The 19,025-nt window shown below is 46.2% G+C and overlaps 1 protein-coding gene across 3 annotated transcripts in view; it reads right to left on the bottom strand.

The window, feature by feature from the left end:
* rad51b (RAD51 paralog B) overlaps positions 1–14,269 on the bottom strand; it is a 667,540-nt gene extending 653,271 nt beyond the window's left edge. For all 3 annotated transcript variants that reach the window (XM_070878815.1, XM_070878816.1, XM_070878817.1), the window contains exons 1-4: positions 14,165–14,269; positions 12,357–12,450; positions 8,119–8,232; positions 947–1,063 (exon numbers count right to left, since the gene is read on the bottom strand). In XM_070878815.1, the coding sequence (XP_070734916.1) occupies positions 947–1,063; positions 8,119–8,232; positions 12,357–12,450; positions 14,165–14,244 (405 nt within the window). In that variant the 5' untranslated portion in view covers positions 14,245–14,269. The remainder of the gene's footprint in view (positions 1–946; positions 1,064–8,118; positions 8,233–12,356; positions 12,451–14,164) is intronic.
* Between the last annotated feature and the right edge of the window lie 4,756 nt (positions 14,270–19,025).

Raw genomic sequence — 19,025 nt, 5'->3', positions numbered from 1 at the left:
ACTTAAATTTTATATGGGCGACCCCTTATTCTGAAACTATGCTCCCTAGTTCTAGATTCCCACACGAGTGGAAACATCCTCTCTGCATCTACCCAGTCAAGCCCCCTCAGAATCTTACACGTTGCACTAAGATCACCTCTCATTCTTCTGAACTCCAATGAGTATAGGCCCAACCTGCTTAACCTTTCTTCATAAGACAACCCCTTCATCTCAGGAATCAACCAAGTGAACCTTCGCTGAACTGCCTCCAATGCAAGTACATCTCTCCTTAAATAAGGAGACCAAAACTGTACAAAGTACTCCAGGTGTGGTCTTACCAACGCTCTGTACAGTTGTAGCAGGACTTCCCTACTTTTATACTCTATGCCCCTTGCAATAAAGGCCAACATTCCATTTGCCTCCCTAATTACTTACGATACCTGCATGCTAACTTTTTGTGGTTCATGTACAAGGACCCCCAGATCCCTCTGTACAGCAGCATTTTGTAATCTCTTCCCATTTAAATAATAATTTGCTTTTTTATGTCCTGTGTCTATGAAGGAGCAGCAACCAATTGGTTAAGGGTGCCACAACTGATGGGAGTGACCCTGCAGAGATACCACTGGGCAGCAGGGACACCATACCACAACACTCTGCAAGCCTCAAGAAGTAAGCGAATTGTGCGAGGGGGGGTGGGGATCAGTCTGGGCGATTAGCGTATGGAGGTGGAGGGAGATCCGGGTTCAGTCTGGCTCTATCCTCTCTTGATCCACATTTGGTGCAAATTTCCGCTGTTCACCCAGTAAGCAGTTTGGCACAGCACTGAATTTACTCAATGTATACTCAAATGTTGAGGGCTGTTGTATGTACCGCAGTGGAATAGTTCTCGCAGCACAACCTGCTGTTAAAATGACCAGGTAAGGAGTGGATAGAATCAGAGTGGATTGGGAGATTTCTTGAAGCGTACCTCAGTGAGAGTTCCACAGGCCAGTCCACCATGAAGGACCTCGTCGAGTTCGGCCAGAGAGGTGGGGAAGAAAGCGGTGGAGGGTTGAGAACATCTTTCAGTTTTCATTTCAAGTGCCTGATAATAACAAAAATAAATGTTTAAAGTAAAGCGCAACCCAGCAATGACTTCATAATGTCATAAAATAACGGGGGCAGATTTTAAACTGGCCGCCCGGTGGGCAAATTCTATAATGGGCGGGCAATCTGCCAGTTTTAGGCCCGGCAGCAAGTTGATAATCTACCCCATGGTATTTGGATTTCTTCCCAATTTTCTCCCATCTCCTGAAAACCCTGACTCCTGCCAAGGTATGGTTCGATGGGCACTGGCTGTCCACTGTTCATGCACATCACAACTGAAGAATGGTTCTATGGACCCGGGCACTCCTCACCCAAGGGTGTTTTGTTGACCTACATTGGATCCTGTCCAATTTTTAAATTCTCATTCTTGTGTTCAAATCCCTCCATGGTCTCCCCACTTCCCATCTCTGTAACCTCCTCCAGCCCTACAACCCTTCGACATCTCTGCGCTCCTCCAATTCTGACCTCTTGCTTACATCCGATTTTGATCGCCCCACCCGTGGCAGCCATGCTTTCAGCTTTCTGGCATTCCCTCCCTGAACCTCTCCACCTCTCTCCTCCTTTAGGAAGCTCCATAAAACCTACCTATCTGACCAAGCTTATGCATGACCCAGTATCTCCTGATGTGATTTGGTGTCAATCTTTGACTGATAACACTCCTGTCAAGCACCTTGGGACATTTTACTATGTTAAAAGGTGCTATATTAATGCAAGCGGTTGTTGACGTGGGAGCCCAGGCAGCGAGTCTATTGTTTGTGTCTGAACCCAGTCTGTGGAACAGTATCACAGCTGAACCCAATCTGACGTCCACACGCGTGCAGTCTCCAACTGGGCTCAGGGGTAGGAATGCTGGCCGACTTTCATCCACCTTAACCCAGGGGTACTCAAGCCAATTGTAGCACTCTTACTGATATCCTGGAAGAGATTTGTTCATTTAAAGGCCCGAATTCAAACCCCAGATATTCTGAACTGTAGTACATCAGGAGTTACATTTACCCATTTCGGCCATTGGGGGAACGGTAAATAAGACTTATTTCCCTCCCAAAGGCCGAGTGGTGTATGTAGGTAGTGACCTTTCAAATCGACCCTGAATCCAAACTGGACTTGAACTTGATTAAAAATTTAGCTCAGTTCAGTGTAACAAAGCAACAAATGTGAGCACGACAGCGGCAGAGCTTTCCTCCCACAGATAGGGAACCTTTCTGTATTACATTCCTTTATCACTTTAGATGGATGATGCGTGAGATCTAGAAGTTGGCTTCATCTCAAGCTGTAACTGGGAAAAGAGTGCTCTTGTCCCTGCGTTGGAGGAGTCGCCAAGATACTAAACTGCCCTGATTCATCCACATTTCAATCAGGCCCATTTGGCCGAGATCGTTTTCTCATTGATGATGTTTCCTGTCTTCACAATAGTGTCAGATCACGATGTCTGGGTCAGTCCTATTGGGTTGTTAATTTTTTACAAACTAAGAGAAGTAGACAAAGTCATCATCAATAATAAGAACAAAAAATATTGGAAAAACACAACTGGTCAGGGAAGCATCTGTAAAAAGAAAAGACAGGTTTTGACATTTTGGGTGTGTACCCTTCGTCAAAGAACATCCACATCCTCAATGCTGGTGGAGCCCAGCACCTGAGCACAAAAGACAAGCTTGAAACATTTGCAACTATCTTCAGCCAAGAAGTGTCAAGTCAATGATTCATCTCAGACTCCTCCTGAGGTCCCTGCCATCACAGATGCCAATCTTCAGCCAATTCGATTCACACCATGTGACATCAAGAAATGGCTGAGTGTACTGGACATAGCAAAAGCTACGGACCCCAACAATATCCCAGCTGATGTGCTGAAAACCTGTGCCCCTGAATTTACCACACCCAAGCCAAGCTGTTCCAGTGCAGCTACAACACTGACATGTACTAGACAATGTGATAAATGGCCCAATTATGTTCTATCCACAAAAAGGACAAATCCAACCTGATCAATTACCATCCTATCAGTTACTCTCAATTAGCAGCAAAGTGATGGAAGGTGTTGTCAACAGTGTTATCAATGGGCACTTACTCACTAATAACCTGCTCACCGATGCTCAGTTTGGGACCTACCAGGACCACTCGGCTCTGGAACGCATTACAGCCTTGGTCCAAATATGGACACAAGCGCTGAATTCCAGGTGTGAGGCAAGTGTGACTGCCTTTGACATCAAGGCAGCATTCAACCAAGTTATTTTAAATATTCATTCTCGGGATATGGGCATCGCTAGCAAGGCTGGCATTTATTTCCAGCAATTTGACATAGCAACAATGAAGGAATGGCACTATATATCCAAGTCAGGATACTGGGCGGGGAACCTGGAGGTAATGGTGTACCCATGCATCTGCTGCCCTTTTCCTTCTAGGTGGTAGAGGTCACCTCTCTAACACCTATCGTGTGATGAAATAATCCCTACTTGCCTGAATAGTACTATTGTAGCTGCACTCAAAGAAGCTAAACACTATCCAGGACAAAACAGTCCACTTAATCAGCAAGAGTTCTTTGGCAGCACCTCCCAAACCTGCAAACTCCACCACCTAGGAGGAAAAAGGCAGCAAGTGTATCAAAATATCACCACCTCCAAGTCCCCCTCACACACCATCCTGAGTTGGACATATATTGCCATTCCTTCATCGGCGCTGGGTCAAAATCCTAGAACTCCCTCCCCAACAGCACTGTGGGAATACCTTCACCACATGACTGCAGTGGTTCAAGAAGGCGACTCATCACCACCATCTCAGGGTAATTAAGGATGGGCATTAAATGCCAGTGATGCCCATATTCCAAGAATGTTTTTAAAAAATGGATCAGCAATTGCAATCCCATCACAGGATATCTCAAAAGGAAGAGTGGTATTGTCTTAAAAGCGCACCCGTGGCATGAAAGGCTTCTTTTGGCACAAAGATCATAATTACTAACCTTTAGGTTGGTCTTCCACTTTCTTGCATTTGTGTTCAGGGACCGACATAGCAATTGAGTCATCAGTGTTCAAATTTAACAGCAGGAAATCTATAAAGGACTATTTTCCCAAAGATTGTTGCTTTATTGTCCATGAAATACCGAAGCTCCAAAGCTAAAAAGTACTTGAATTTATATAGTACCTTTCACACCCTCAGGACGTCCCAAAGCTCTATAAAGCCAATGAATTACTTTTGAAGCGTAGTCACTGTTGTAATGGAGGAAATTTTAACCACCAACTTTATCTGTTGCTTTCTAAGTATTTGTAACATCAGTAACTCGTGTTTTTTCTAGTTCTCAGTATTTGCTTTATTATGCTCCTGTGAAGCACCTTGGAATATTTGCCAATGTTAAGTTCTCTATATATTTGTTGCAAATAAATCTATTAGTTCCAAACTGATTTCACCACACGGACTGCAGAGGTTCAAGGTGGCAGCTCACCATCACCTTCTCAAGGACAATTAGAGATGGGCAAAATATGCAGGCCTTGACAACGACACCCACATCCCAGAACGAATAAAAGATTAAATTTAATGGTCTAACAGTGTGGTACCAAGCACCTTTCATAGTGGACAAACAAAAATAAGAAATAGGAGCAGGAGTAGGCCATTTGGCCCCTCGAGCCTGCTCCGCCATTCAATATCATGGCTGATCTGATCCTGTCCTTAACTCCACTTCCCCGCCCATTCCCCATAACCCTTGACTCCCTTATCATTCAAAAATCTGTCCATCTCCACCTTGAATATATTCAATGACCCAGCCTCCACAGCTCTCTGGGGCAGAGACTTCCAAAGATTCATGACCCTCTGAGAGAAGAAATTCCTCCTCATTTCTGTTTTAAATGGGTGACCCCTTATTCTGAAACTATGCCCCCTAGTTCTAGATTCCCCCGCGAGGGGAAACATCCTCTCTGCATCTACCCTGTCAAGCCTGCTCAGAATCTTATATGTTCCAATAAGATCACCTCTCATTCTTCTAAACTCCAATGAGTATAGGCCCAACCTGCTCAACCTTTCTTCATATGACAACCCCTTCATCTCAGGAATCAACCACGTGAACCGCCTCCAATGCAAGTATATCCCTCCTTAAATAAGGAGACCAAAACTGTACGCAGTACTCCAGGTGTGGTCTTACCAATACCCTGTACAGTTGGAGCAGGACTTCCCTACTTTTATACTCCCTCCCCCTTGCAATAAAGGCCAACATTCCATTTGCCTTCCTGATTACTTGCTGTACCTGCATGCTAACTTTTCATGTTCAAAACTCCCAGATCCCTCTATCCCTCTGTATGACAACATTTTGCAATTGCTCCCCATTTAAATAATTATTTGCTTTTTTTATTTTTTCTACCAAAAAGTGGATAACCTCACATTTTCCCACATTATAGTCCATCTGCCAAATTTTTGCCCACTCACTGAGCCTATCTATATCCCTTTGTAGATTCTTTGCGTCCTCCTCACAACTTGCTTTCCCACCTATATTTGTATCATCAGCAAATTTGGCTACATTACACTTGGTCCCTTCATCCAAGTTATTAATATAAATTGTAAATAGTTGAGGCCCCAGCACTGATCCCTGTGGCACCCCACTGGTTAGTTTGCCAACCTGAAAATGACCCATCATCCCGACTCTGTTTTCTGTTAGTTAGCCAATCCTCTATCCATGCTAATATATTACCAACCCCATGAACTCTTATTTTGTGCAGTAACCTTTTATGTGGCACCTTCTCGAATGCTTTCTGTATATCCAAATACACATCTACTGGTTCCCCTTTATCTACCCTGCTCGTTACATCCTCAAAGAACTCCAGCAAATTTGTCAAACATGATTTCCTTTTCCTAAAATCATGCTGACTCTGCTTGACTGCATTATGATTTTCTAAATGTCCTGCTACTACTACTTAACAATAGACTCTAGCATTTTCCCAATGACAGACGTTGAGCTAACTGGTCTATAGTTTCCTGCTTTCTGTCTCCCTCCTTTCTTAAATAAGGGTTACATTTGCGGTTTTCCAGTCCGCTGGAACTTCTCCAGAATTCAGAGAATTTTGGTCAATCACAACCAATGCATCCACTATCTCTGCAGCCACCTCTCCGAAGACCCTAGGATGCAGGCCATCAAGTCCAATGGACTTGTCCACCTTTAGTCCCAGTAGTTTGCCTAGTACTTTAGTGATTGTGATTGTTTTCAGTACCCTCCCCCCTCCCCTGCAATAGCTCCTTGATTATCAATTATTAGGATGCTTTTCGTATCCTCTACCATGAAGACTAATACAAAATATTTGTTCAAAGACTCTGCTATTTCCCTGTTTCCCATTATTAATTCCCCAGTCTCATCTTAAGGGACCAATGTTTATATTAGCTACTCTCTTCCTTGTTATATACCTCTAGAAGATCTTACTGTCTGTTTTTATATTTCTTGCTAGCTTACTCTCATATGCTGTCTTCTGTTTTAATCATTTTTTTTAGTCATCCTTTGCTGGTTTCTAAAAATTTCCCAATCCTCTGGCCTTCCAGTGTCCTTCACAACATTGTATGCCTTTGTTTTCCATTTGAAACCATCCTTTACTTCCTTAGTTAGCCAGGGATGGTTCATCCTTCGCTTAGATTTTTTTTCTCACTGGAATAAATCTTTGCTGTGTGTTATGAAATATCTCCTTAACTGTTTGCCACTGCTTTTCTAGTCTTACCCTTTAATATATTTTCCCAGTCCACTTTAACCAACTCTGCCTTCATACCTTATTAATTATCTTTATTTTTCAGGACACTAGTTTGAGACCTCGCTTTCTCACCCTCAAACTGATTTTGAAATTCTACCATGCTATGATCACTCTTCCCAAGAGGACCCTTTACTCTTTGAGATCATTAATTAATCCAGACTCATTACACATTACCAGATCTAAAATAGTCTGCTCCCAGGTTGGTTCCACAAGATATTGTTCCAAGAAACCATCCCGCATACACTCTGAACTCTTCCTCAAGGCTACCTTTGTCAATTTGATTTGTCCAATCAATATGAAGATTAAAATCGCCCATGATTATTGCTGTGCCTTTCTTACAAGCCTCCATTATTTATTGATTTATATTCTGTGCTACAGAGTGGTTACTGTTTGGGGGCTTGTAGACCACTCCCACCAATGGCTTCTTTCCCTTATTTCTTATCTCTACCCAAACTGATTCTACATCTTGATCTTCTGAGCCAATATCATTTCTCACTACTGCACTGATCTCATCCTTTATTAACAGAGCTACCCCACCTCCTTTTCCTTTCTGCTTACGAAATGGCAAATACCCCTGAATATTTAGTTCCCAGCCTTGGTCACCTTGCAACAGCGTCTCTGTAATGGCAATCAGATCATACCCATTTATTTCTATTTGCACCGTCAACTCATCTACCTTGTTACGAACGCTTTGTGCATTCAGATGTAGAGCTTTTAATTTTGTCTTATGACCAGAGAATGTGGCAAACAGTCCACATGGTTTCCAGTGTGCTATACTGTAATATAGGACAACTATAGATCCTGTGGCATACTTGGGTATTCACAGCACGTACAAGGGCATAGGATATGGTGTCAGTTTACGGAAACTGTTCTTGCTGTTAAGAGTATTCGGGAAAAAGCCAGAACCATGAGCGAGTTCACACCCACAATTCCATTCTCAGTCATGCTGAAAAGAGGCGGTGATAGGAAGACAAGGTACTTTACAGAGAAACAAAATTGAAATATATATATTTTTTTAAAACAGCAGTGATCGGGAGATGCGGAAAGAGCAGGGGAGTGGGACTAATTTGATAGCTCTTTCAAAGAGGCACGGGCATGATGGATCGAATGGCCTCCTTCTGAGCTGTATGATTCTATAACACAGCACATATTGCTCCACCGGTGCCTTTGTGGATGGTCTAAAGAGCAATCCCGCCTCACGTGAAGCTTTCCACCCTAAAAACTGAGGGAAATGGGGACAGCAGAGTCGGGGAGGGTAGAAGGAAACGGAACAGAGGAACAAATCACATATTAAAAGCCACCACCAAACATTTCTCGCAGTGTATTAACAACAGCCTTCACTTACAGTGACCATTTTAGGAGCACAAGCCTTGCTAACAGTTTTTGCCAGTGCAGAAACCTTCTGGACACTCTGACCCGTGAGCCTCATCAACTCCAGAGGAGAAAGGGACAAAAAGTCCTGTTAAAAACAAAAGACACAGGTCTCAAAACCTAGCAATCACAAATTTGTAAGTGGCAGGGTGGGTAAGAAAATTGGGATAGAGGCATCAGTAACTTATACTTATACGGTGCTTTTAACAAAGAGAAAGTTCCAAAATAAGCGCACTCAACACTAAACAAAAATACAGAGAAAGTTAAGGGAGGTGGTCAAAGAGGAAGGTCTTGAACATGGAGACATGGAGCAAGGCTAATTTGTTTGGAATTAATATATAGCACCTTTCACGACCTCGGGATGTCACAAAACACTTAATAGCCGATGAAGTATTTTTGAAGCATAGTCACTGTTGTAATGTAGGAAACGCAGCATCCAATTTGTGCCTCGCAACTCCCACAATGACCAGATAATCTGTTTTTTAGTAATGTTGGTTAAAGGATAAATATTGGCCACAACACTGGGAAAAAAATCCCCTGCTCTCAATGAAAGATACCAAGATTCTGAGGGGGATTGATATGGTAGATGCTGAGAAGTTGTTTTCCCTGGCTGGAGAGTCTAGAACCAGGTGATATCGTCTCAGGATATGGGGTCAGCCATTTAGGACTGAGATGACGAGAAATTGCTTCACTCAGATGGTTGTGAATCTTTGAAATTATCTACCCAGAGAGCTGCGGTTGCTGAATGGTTGAGTACATTCAAGGCTGAGAGTCTAGGCGAAATCAATGGATATGGAGATCGGGTGGGAAAGTGAAGTTGAGGTCAAAGATCAGCCAAGACCTTATTGAATGAGAGAGCTGGCTCGAGGGGCCATATGGCTTGCTCCATGTTCTTCGCAATAGTGCCATGGGATCTTTGAGGTCCATTGAGAACGCAGACATCTGTTTAACACCTCATCTGAAAGGCGTCACCTACGACAGTGCAGCACTCCCTCAGTACTTCACTGGAGCGTCAGCCTGGATTATGTGTTCAAGTCCCTGGAGTGAGACTTGAACCCACAAGCCTCTGACTCAGAGGCGAGTGTGCTACCCACTGAGCCAGGGCTGAAAGTAGAGAGTGCAGGCCCGTGCTGGCAGTAGGCTCAGTCACTAATGTTGGAGCCGAGGAAGGGTAGATAGACTGCAGTCCAAACTCAGAAAACAGGATTAAAAAGTTGAAAAATGCTACAGAGGCAGGCTAGAGTGAGGCCACAGAGGAATTTGTAAACTAGGAAAGGATTTTGAAATTGGGGTCTGGGGAGCCAATCGCAAAGAATTGGAGTGATGGGCGAGCAGAACTTTATACAGGATTGGATCAGGGTGGCAGAGGTCTGTATTCTGCAAATGTCAAAACTAGTCCATGCAAATTGGTCAAACACCTTGGGCTCAATTTTCCCCAGTGATTTGCGCCGTTTTTTTGGCGCAGGCTGCTTTCCCCCCCCCCCCCCCCCCCCCCAAGTTTAAAAAACCCAAGTTTCCCTGATCAATTTGCACCAGCGTAATTCAGTTAGTTATGATTTTTTTTAGGTAAGTTTTTTTCTCAGCCCAAGGGGGCGCAACCTACCACCCGTGCCAATTCTGACCAGTTAGGTAAGTTTGGCCAGCTGAGAGTTACTCCAGTTCTTCTTCGGCCAGCATATGTGGCCTCAGTAGAAAAATCTTCTGGAGAGTTAAGGAAATCGGCACAGGTAAGGAAATCGGTGCAGGTAACTGCAGCAGATGCCCGGACAGCAGCAGCAGGAGAGGTAAGAGAGAGGGGGAGAGAAGGAGGTGGTGGTGGGGGGGGGGCGCCTTTCGGGTATAGGGACAAGGTCCCACACAAAACATTGGTGTGCAAAATTAAAGCACATGTATTGGGGGTAATGTACTGACGTGGATAGAGAACTGGTTGGCAGACAGGAAGCAGAGAGTCAGGATAAACAGGTCCTTTTCAGAATGGCAGGCAGCGACATGGGTGCCGCAGGGCTCAGTGCTGGGACCCCAGCTATTAACAATATACATCAATGATTTAGATGAAGGAATTGAGTGTAATATCTCCAAGTTTGCAGATGACACTAAGCTGGGTGGCGGTGTGAGCTGTGAGGAGGATGCTAAGAAGCTGCAGGGTGACTTGGACAGGTTAGGTGAGTGGGCAGATGCAGTATAATGTGGATAAATGTGAGGTTATCCACTTTGGGGGCAAAAACACGAAGGCAGAATAATATCTGAATGGCGACAGATTAGGAAAAGGGGAGGTGCAACAAGACCTGGGTGTCACGGTACATCAGTCATTGAAAGTTGGCATGCAGGTACAGCAAGCGGTGAAGAAGGCAAATGGTATGTTGGCCTTCATAGCTAGGGGATTTGAGTATAGGAGCAGGTAGGTCTTGCTGCAGTTGGACAGAGCCTTGGTGAGGCCTCACCTGGAATATTGTGTTCAGTTTTGGTCTCCTAATCTGAGGAAGGACGTTCTTGCTATTCAAGGAGTGCAGCGAAGGTTCACCAGACTGATTCCCAGGATGGCAGGTCTGACATATGAGGAGACACTGGGTCGACTGAGCCTGTATTCACTGGAGTATAGAAGAATGAGAGGGGTTCTTGTAGAAATATATAAAATTCTGACGGGACTGGACAGGTTAGATGCAGGAAGAGTGTTCCCGATGTAGGGGAGGTCCAGAACCAGGGGACACAGTCTAAAAGATAAGGGGTAAGCCATTTAGGACTGAGATGAGGAGAAACTTCTTCACTCAGAGAGTTGTTAACCTGTGGAATTCTCTACCGCAGAGCGTTGTTGATGCCAGTTCGTTGGATATATTCAAGAGGGAGTTAGATATAGCCCTTACAGCTAAAGGGATCAAGAGGTATGGAGTGAAAGCAGGAAAGGGGTACTGAGGTGAATGATCAGCCATGATCTTATTGAATGGTGGTGCAGGCTCGAAGGGCCGAATGGCCTTCTCCTGTACCTATTTTCTATGTCTATGTTTCTATAGTTAGGTGCGGGGACCAGGATGGAGGGGGCCATTCGGCCTGGGATAGGTGCAGGGAAGGGATCAGGAGGCCACTTGGCCAAGGCTAGGTGCGGGACCAGGAGGGAGGAGGTCACTCGGACAGGGCTAGGTGCGGGGGAGTGGACCGGGAGGCCATTCGGCCTGGGATAGGTGCGGGGAAGCAGGTCAGGAGGCCACTAGGCCAGGGCTAGGTGCAGGACCGGGAGGGAGGAGGCCACTCGGCCAGGGCTAGGTGCGGGGGAGGGGAACAGGAGGCACTTCGGCTTGGGATAGGAGCGGGGATCGGCACCGGGAGGGAGGACTTTAATAATTTAATGGAGGGAAGTTGCTGCAAAGGATTTTAAGGTGCTTGTGCAGGTTGCTAGATAGCTGTACGTTTCACTTTCCAGCCTCAGCCCACATTGTGTCCCTGGTTACTGTGGCAACCTGATATTTTTTGCGCAGATCAAGGCTCCGCCCCTAAAATTAAAGGACAGGTTAGCCTGTGCCAAAATGAAGAAATCAAACGTGGAAACTTGGAACTTTTTTTTTGGTGCACTTGGGCCCCCAAAAAACAGGCGTAACTCTTCAAGAATGCCATAAAAAAGCTTTCGGGAAAATTGAGCCCCTTATAACTGGAGTACCATACAGTGCAGCAATCAGCCACCAATATTACATACCAACCCTAACAGGTAAAGCCAACGGTGGAACACAGGTCAAACCTGGTCTGGCTCCCAATGTTTGTTGTGATCTCTGGATAGGCATGATTGGCCTCAGCACCCTAGCTTAGCAATTGGTGGGGGGGGGGGGGGGGACATTAAAAAAATCCGCCAGGGCTCCCATTACAGTGACCCCTGTTGGAAAAATGGTATCCAGTGAAAGCTGGATCAGGCTTGGGAATGATGCCCTCCACTATCAAGTAACTACTGATACTCAATGCCTCGGCTCCCACCTGAGGGATGACCACTTGGGGGAGGTGTTGTAGGGCATTTCTGCAGGAATTGCTTCTTAGGAAAGCAACTCCTTCAGGAGTAGGGGATGCAACTGGAAAAAGGAAACCCTAATGAGAGTGTACAATGCTGCAGTTCTTCATTAGTGTATGGGTCGCAGGGATGTCATTTGCTGCAACATGCAGTAATTTGCTATAAGTAATTTCGAATTTATTGCAGCATCACTCAGCCCCATTCCATTCCAGCCACGGCTTTACCTGACAGTTTACAATCTGATATTTGCTGAGCCTCTCACACAAATCGGAAGGCAAGCCGGTCCTCTTCAGCTTTTTGTTTGCCATGTTTTGCCACCTAGTTCAGGAAAATTAAATAATATTGAAGCAGATGCAAACAACTATCACATCAAATGTACAACATAATAGCTGAGGTGTACTCTCACAGCTGCTGGATGTCGCACACACGGATTTGTGCCTTCCCCGAGCCAGGAATACTGAACCTGAATGCACTGAGATCTGCTGCCTCAATGCAGGTAAGGGAGGCAAACCTGGGATCTTCTTGGTCTCGTGCAACCCTGGACACTGCTTATACTCACTGACCCACTAGAAACACTACATTCAATGCCATCAATTTGGGACAGTAAGCTGCGAGGAGGACGCAGAGGCTGCAGAGATATAGACAGGTTGACTGAGTGGGCAAGAACATAGCAAATGGAATACAATGTGGGGAAGTGTGACGTTATCCACTCGGGAGAAAAAACAAAAAAGTTGAATATTTTTTTGAATGGCAAGAGACAGGGAAATGTTGACATTCAAAGGGACTAGAGTGTCCTTGTACATGTAGGTACAGCAAGCTATTAGAAAAGCAAATGGTATGTTAGCTTCTTTTACAACGGGATTAGAGTACAAGAGTAAAAAAATCTTACTACAATTATGCAGGGCATTGGTGAGGCGACACCTGTAGTATTGTGTACAGTTCTGGTCTCCTTACCGAAGGAATGACATATTTGCCTTAGAGGGAGCACAACAAAAGTTCACTAGACTGGTTCCTGGGATGAGGGGATTGCCTATGAGAGATTGGGTAGACTAGGCCGATATTCCCTAGTTTAGAAAAATGAAAGGTAATCTAATTGAAACACATAAAATTCTTAAGGGCTTGACAGGGTTAGTGCTGAGATGGTTCCCCTGGTTGGGGAGTCTAGAACACGGGGTCGCAGTCACAAAATAAAGGGGTTGGCCATTTCGGACTGAGAGGAGGAGACATTTCTTCACTCAAAGGGTTGTGAATCTTTGGAATTCTCTACCCCAGAGAGTTGTGGATGCTCAGTCGTTGAATACATTCAAGACAGAGGTTGATACATTTTTGGAAACCAAGGGAATTAAGGGATATGGGGATAGTGCGGGAAAGGTGGAGTTGAGGGAGGCGATCGGGGTGGGGGGGGGGGTCAAGAGGGAAATGACCAGACGGGGTGGGGGGGAGGAAATGACCAGATGTGGCTGGGTTAGGGGTGGGGGGAAGGAATTACCAGACTGGGGGGTGGAGCGAAAATGATCTGTTGCGACGGGGGGACTGATCAGACAGGGGGAGTGGGGGTTATAACCAGGCAGGGGGATGACCAGATTTGGGGGGGGGGGGGGAAGAATGACCAGACGTGGGGGGAGGGGAGAATTAACAGACATGTGGAGGTGGGAGGGGGCAGACGACCGCACATGTGAGAGGAGGGGGATTGACCAGATGTGGGGGGGGGGGGGGGAAAGAGAATGATCAGATGTGGCATGGGGGAGCAGGGGGGAGGAATGACTAGACCTGTGAGGGAGGGGTGAATTGACCAGACCCTGGGGGGAGAAGAATGACCTGACGTGTGGAGGAGGGAAGAGAATGACCAGACGTGTGGGAGTGGGAATGGGAGAGGAATGACCAGGCGTGTGGAGGAGAGGGCAGAATTACAGGGGAAGTGGGGGGATAACCAGGCCGGGGTGTGGAGAATGACCAGATGTGGGGCGAGGTAGTGGGGGGGAGATAGAGGTTGACGCCAATCTCTCCCTCTCCTGTGGCCCCGGTACTGTACCTAGCGGCGCTGATGATTTCCGCCTGTGGACTCCTCACCCAAGAATTTCCCGGGCAGTTCGCCTGTAAATAAATCTGCATTCCTATTGGTTTCGGCCCTCAACATATTACGCCAATCCCCGCGAAGGATACAAAGTTGGAGGGCGCCAGTGTCTGAGAGCCGCACTTCAATTGGTTCTCATGTTCAACATCTCCTGCCAATCGCCATGCAAACAACAAAAAGTACGCGCGCCAGTGGCTGAGATTCCGGCCTCACTGCCTGCAGCCAATCACAATACAGAACACAAAGAGCCCGAGCGGGCGAATGTCTTCGGCGGCGCGTGTGCAGTAACAGTCAGCTTAATAGCGCGTGCGCGGAGTTCTGAGCGCTATCACTGGTTTCCATGGTTTCCATGGTGACACGCTTCGATTTCCGGCAATTTGTTTTCGCAGCCAAAATTTATGGTCCTTGAATTTGCTTCTTGCTCTTCACCTCGAAATTGTTATTTAATGGCGCTTGCTATTTGAATCCTTCACCACAGTGAATGATTTCCGATGTTCAACTTTTGTCAATTCTCTTGTGCATGATCAGAGAGACCTGAGCGTATATATATGCATGTAATATACACCGGTTTATAGAGCTGTTGAAGATCGGCGGGTCTCCTCGGAGGACTACTTCTGAGCCTGGCTGAGGTGGCCACTAACCGATCCAGGTAGCGGACTGCCTGCCTCTCTTCCGCGGTTACGTTCATGCCAGGATGTCCCTGGAGATGGAGCACGCGGTGTCCACCGGTACGCTCGCGGCCTTCCGCGAGAGGTGGGCACGGGAGAGACTGGAGTGCATCATCACCCCCGGCAACCAAATTTTAATTTGATTTATTTTATGTACAAAAGTTTAATTTGTCGGCTCTAGTGCCCCTTTAATAAGGGGGCACTTGATTTTATGTTTTGCACAAAATAATTGTAGAGCTGTTGATACCAAAATAATTGTAGAACTGTTGGAAAAGGGAGCACTTGATTTCAGAGTTTTACAAAATAGTTGTAGAGCTGTTGAGTTGGGAATGGCTTAGCTAGTCACGTGATGTTCACAAGACTCAATAAAATCCCAACCAGCTGGGTTCAGAGGTTGCACGATGAGGTAGGTGGTTGTGAACAGGTGATGTGCTTGTTAAACCTTTGCTATTCAACGAACTCGTTCTTAATAGCAATGTGTTGCAATGAATTCTTAAGCAAAGATCATCATCATCATCATCATCATAGGCAGTCCCTCCAGGTAAGGATGACTTGCTTCCACGCCAAAAAGGGATGAGTTCACAGGTGTTTCAATGTTGGACCAAATATTCCAGATCCCGAACTACATAGTAAAGGGTGGAAGATGCGTGTACTTGGATTTTTTTAATGTGTGGTGGCCGTTGCACACCAGCCACCACACGGGCTTGACAGAACTAGGTCTTGGTCCAGTGGCAAGGACTTTCAGAAGGCGTTCGACAAGGTCCCACACAAGAGATTGATGTGCAAAGTTAGAGCACATGGGACTGGGGGTAGTGTGCTACCATGGATTGAGAACTGGTTGTCAGACAGGAAGCAAAGAGTAGGAGTAAATGGGTACTTTTCAGAATGGCAGGCAGTGACTAGTGGGGTACCGCAAGGTTCTGTGCTGGGGCCCCAGCTGTTTACACTGTACATTAATGATTTAGATGAGGGGATTAAATGTAGTATCTCCAAATTTGCGGATGACACTAAGTTGGGTGGCAGTGTGAGCTGCGAGGAGGATGCTGTGAGGCTGCAGAGCGACTTGGATAGGTTAGGTGAGTGGGAAAATGCATGGCAGATGAAGTATAATGTGGATAAATGTGAGGTTATCCACTTTGGTGGTAAAAACAGAGAGACAGACTATTATCTGAATGGTGACAGATTAGGAAAAGGGGAGGTGCAAAGAGACCTGGGTGTCGTGGTACATCAGTCATTGAAGGTTGGCATGCAGGTGCAGCAGGCGGTTAAGAAAGCAAATGGCATGTTGGCCTTCATAGCAAGGGGATTTGAGTACAGGGGCAGGGAGGTGTTGCTACAGTTGTACAGGGCATTGGTGAGGCCACACTTGGAGTATTGTGTACAGTTTTGGTCTCCTAACTTGAGGAAGGACATTCTTGCTATTGAGGGAGTGCAGCGAAGGTTCACCAGACTGATTCCCGGGATGGCGGGACTGACCTATCAAGAAAGACTGGATCAACTGGGCTTGTATTCACTGGAGTTCAGAAGAATGAGAGGGGACCTCATAGAAACATTTAAAATTCTGACGGGGTTAGACAGGTTAGATGCAGGAAGAATGTTCCCAATGTTGGGGAAGTCCAGAACCAGAGGTCACAGTCTAAGGATAAGGGGTAAGCCATTTAGGACCGAGATGCGGAGGAACTTCTTCACCCAGAGAGTGGTGAACCTGTGGAATTCTCTACCACAGAAAGTTGTTGAGGCCAATTCACTAAATATATTCAAAAAGGAGTTAGATGAGATCCTTACTACTCGGGGGATCAAGGGGTATGGCGAGAAAGCAGGAATGGGGTACTGAAGTTGAATGTTCAGCCATGAACTCATTGAATGGCGGTGCAGGCTAGAAGGGCCGAATGGCACCTATTTTCTATGTTTCTATGGAGACCAGCTCTGCTGCACAGACTGAGTGCGCACACATTTCGCAGTGTGGGCTGGCCCATGCTGCCCCTGGGCCCTCACCTCTTCTGGGCCCCAGATTCACGCCTCTCCTGGGCCCTGGTCACTTCTCTCTACGGACTTTGCCGCTCCTTCGCCACCCCTGCTGTGCCTGCCCGCACTGATATCAGCAACCTGGCTTCCTAGCCATCGCCCTCAAGCAGCAGCACAAGCTGCTCCCTGCAGTGGTATGCCGCTGCATGCTGCTCCCTCTAATGGCCCGGCCTGCTGATGGTTTTGCAGGCCGGGAGTGTGCCGATTTCCAGGGCTGGCCGCCGCACGCTGCTCCCCCCAATGGCCCCGGCCACAAAGAACCCATGGAGCTAATACATTATAGTGCACAAATCGTTGAAGGTGGCAGGGCAGGTTGAGAAAGCAGCTAAAAAATCATACAGGATCCTGGACTTCTTAAATAGAGGCATAGAGGAAAAAAGCAAGCAAATTATGTTGAACTTTTATAAAACTCTGGTTCAGCCTCAACTGGAGCAGGGGCACAGGGGGAGAGTGGGAGCAGCGGCGGAGATAAAAGGCAGCGCCCGAGACCAGCGCCAAGAGCGGGAGTAGTGGGAGAGATAAAAGGCAGCGCCCGAGACCAGCGCCAAGAGCGGGAGCTAGATGGGAGCAGCGCGAATGGACCTGTGAGGGGAAACAAAAGAAATAAAAGTCAAAAATGTGACATCACAGGAAAGCAGGTAACTGATTGGTTGGTTAGTATTTCTCTTTTTTTCAAAACTTGGGCATGGATTTAAATTAAGAGCCATGATTACAGATTAAAAACTATACATAGATAATTGATATTTCAAAACTTGAAAATCTAATTAGTTAAATAAAATACAATAGAGATTGCAAATTAGGCGTTGTGTTGCATCTGTAGAATGTGGGAGCTGCTGGACACCGTATCTGCAGTAAGTGTCGACAGTTCGAGGAACTTCGGTTCAGTGTTGATGAGCTGGAGCCAAAGCTTCGGACACTGCGATACATCACGGAGGGAGAGAGTTACCTGGACGCTGTGTTCCAAGAGGCAATCACACCCTTTAGGTTAAATACTTTAAAATTTGGTCCGTGGTCAGGTACCGGAGGGTGTGACTACGGGTGCAGCAAGTATGCAGATCCAGAATGTAGCATTGGAGGAGCCTCAGTCATTCCTCTTGTCCAACAGGTACGAGATTCTTGCTCCCTGTGTGGATGAGAGCATTGACTGCAGAGAGGATGAGCAAACTGACCACAGCACCGTGGTACGTGGGCCATTCAAGTTGGGGGGAGTAAAAAGAAATGTAGTAGTGGCAGGGGACAGTATAGTTAGGGGGATACTGTTCTCTGCAGCCGAGAGCATGAGTCCCGAAGACTGTGTTGCCTGCCCGGTGCCAGGGTTAAGGATATTACCTCTGGGCTGGAGAGGAACTTGGAGTGGGAGGGGAAGGATCCAGTTGTCGTGGTCCACGTAGGTACCAACGACATAGGTGGGACAAAGAAAGAGATTCTGCTGAGGAAATATGAGCAGCTAGGGACTAAATCAAAAAGCAGAACCACAAAAATAATAATCTCTAGATAACTACCTGAGCCACGAGCAACTTGGCATAAGGTAAATAAGATCAGAGAAATGAATGCGTGGCTCAAAGATTGGTGTGGGAGAAATGGGTTTCGATTCATGGGGCACTGGCAGCAGTACTAGGGAAAGAGGGAGCTGTTCCGTTGGGACATACTTTACTTGAACCATACTGGGACCAGTGTCCAGGCAAATCGAATAACTCGGGCTGTAGATAGCGCTTTAAACTAAATAGTGGTGGGGGGGGGGGGGGGGGCGGTGTAAAAAAATCAAAGAGAAAGGAGAAGGTAATAGCACAAGGTAGCGATAGGGTAATGATAACTAGAGTGTGACAGGATGGGACAGAGTGTATAAACATAAGAGTCAGAGTGGGGAAAAATGGTAAAAAGACAAAATTAAAACTCTTTATCTGAATGCACGCAGCATTCATAACAAGATAGATGAGTTGACGGCACAAATAGAAATAAATGGGTATGATCTGATAGCCATTACAGAAATGTGATTGCAAGGTAACCAAGGCTGGGAACTGAATATTCAGGGGTATTTGACATTTCGGAAGGATAGGTAGAAAGGAAATGGAGGTGAGGTAGCTCTGTTAATAAAGGCTGAGATCAGTGCAGTAGTGAGAAAAGAT

This window comes from Pristiophorus japonicus, chromosome 4, assembly GCF_044704955.1.
Source record: "Pristiophorus japonicus isolate sPriJap1 chromosome 4, sPriJap1.hap1, whole genome shotgun sequence".
NCBI classification, from domain to species: Eukaryota; Metazoa; Chordata; class Chondrichthyes; family Pristiophoridae; genus Pristiophorus; species Pristiophorus japonicus.
The sequence above is the reverse complement of the archived record's forward strand: the minus strand, read 5'-3'. Positions and strand labels throughout refer to the sequence as shown.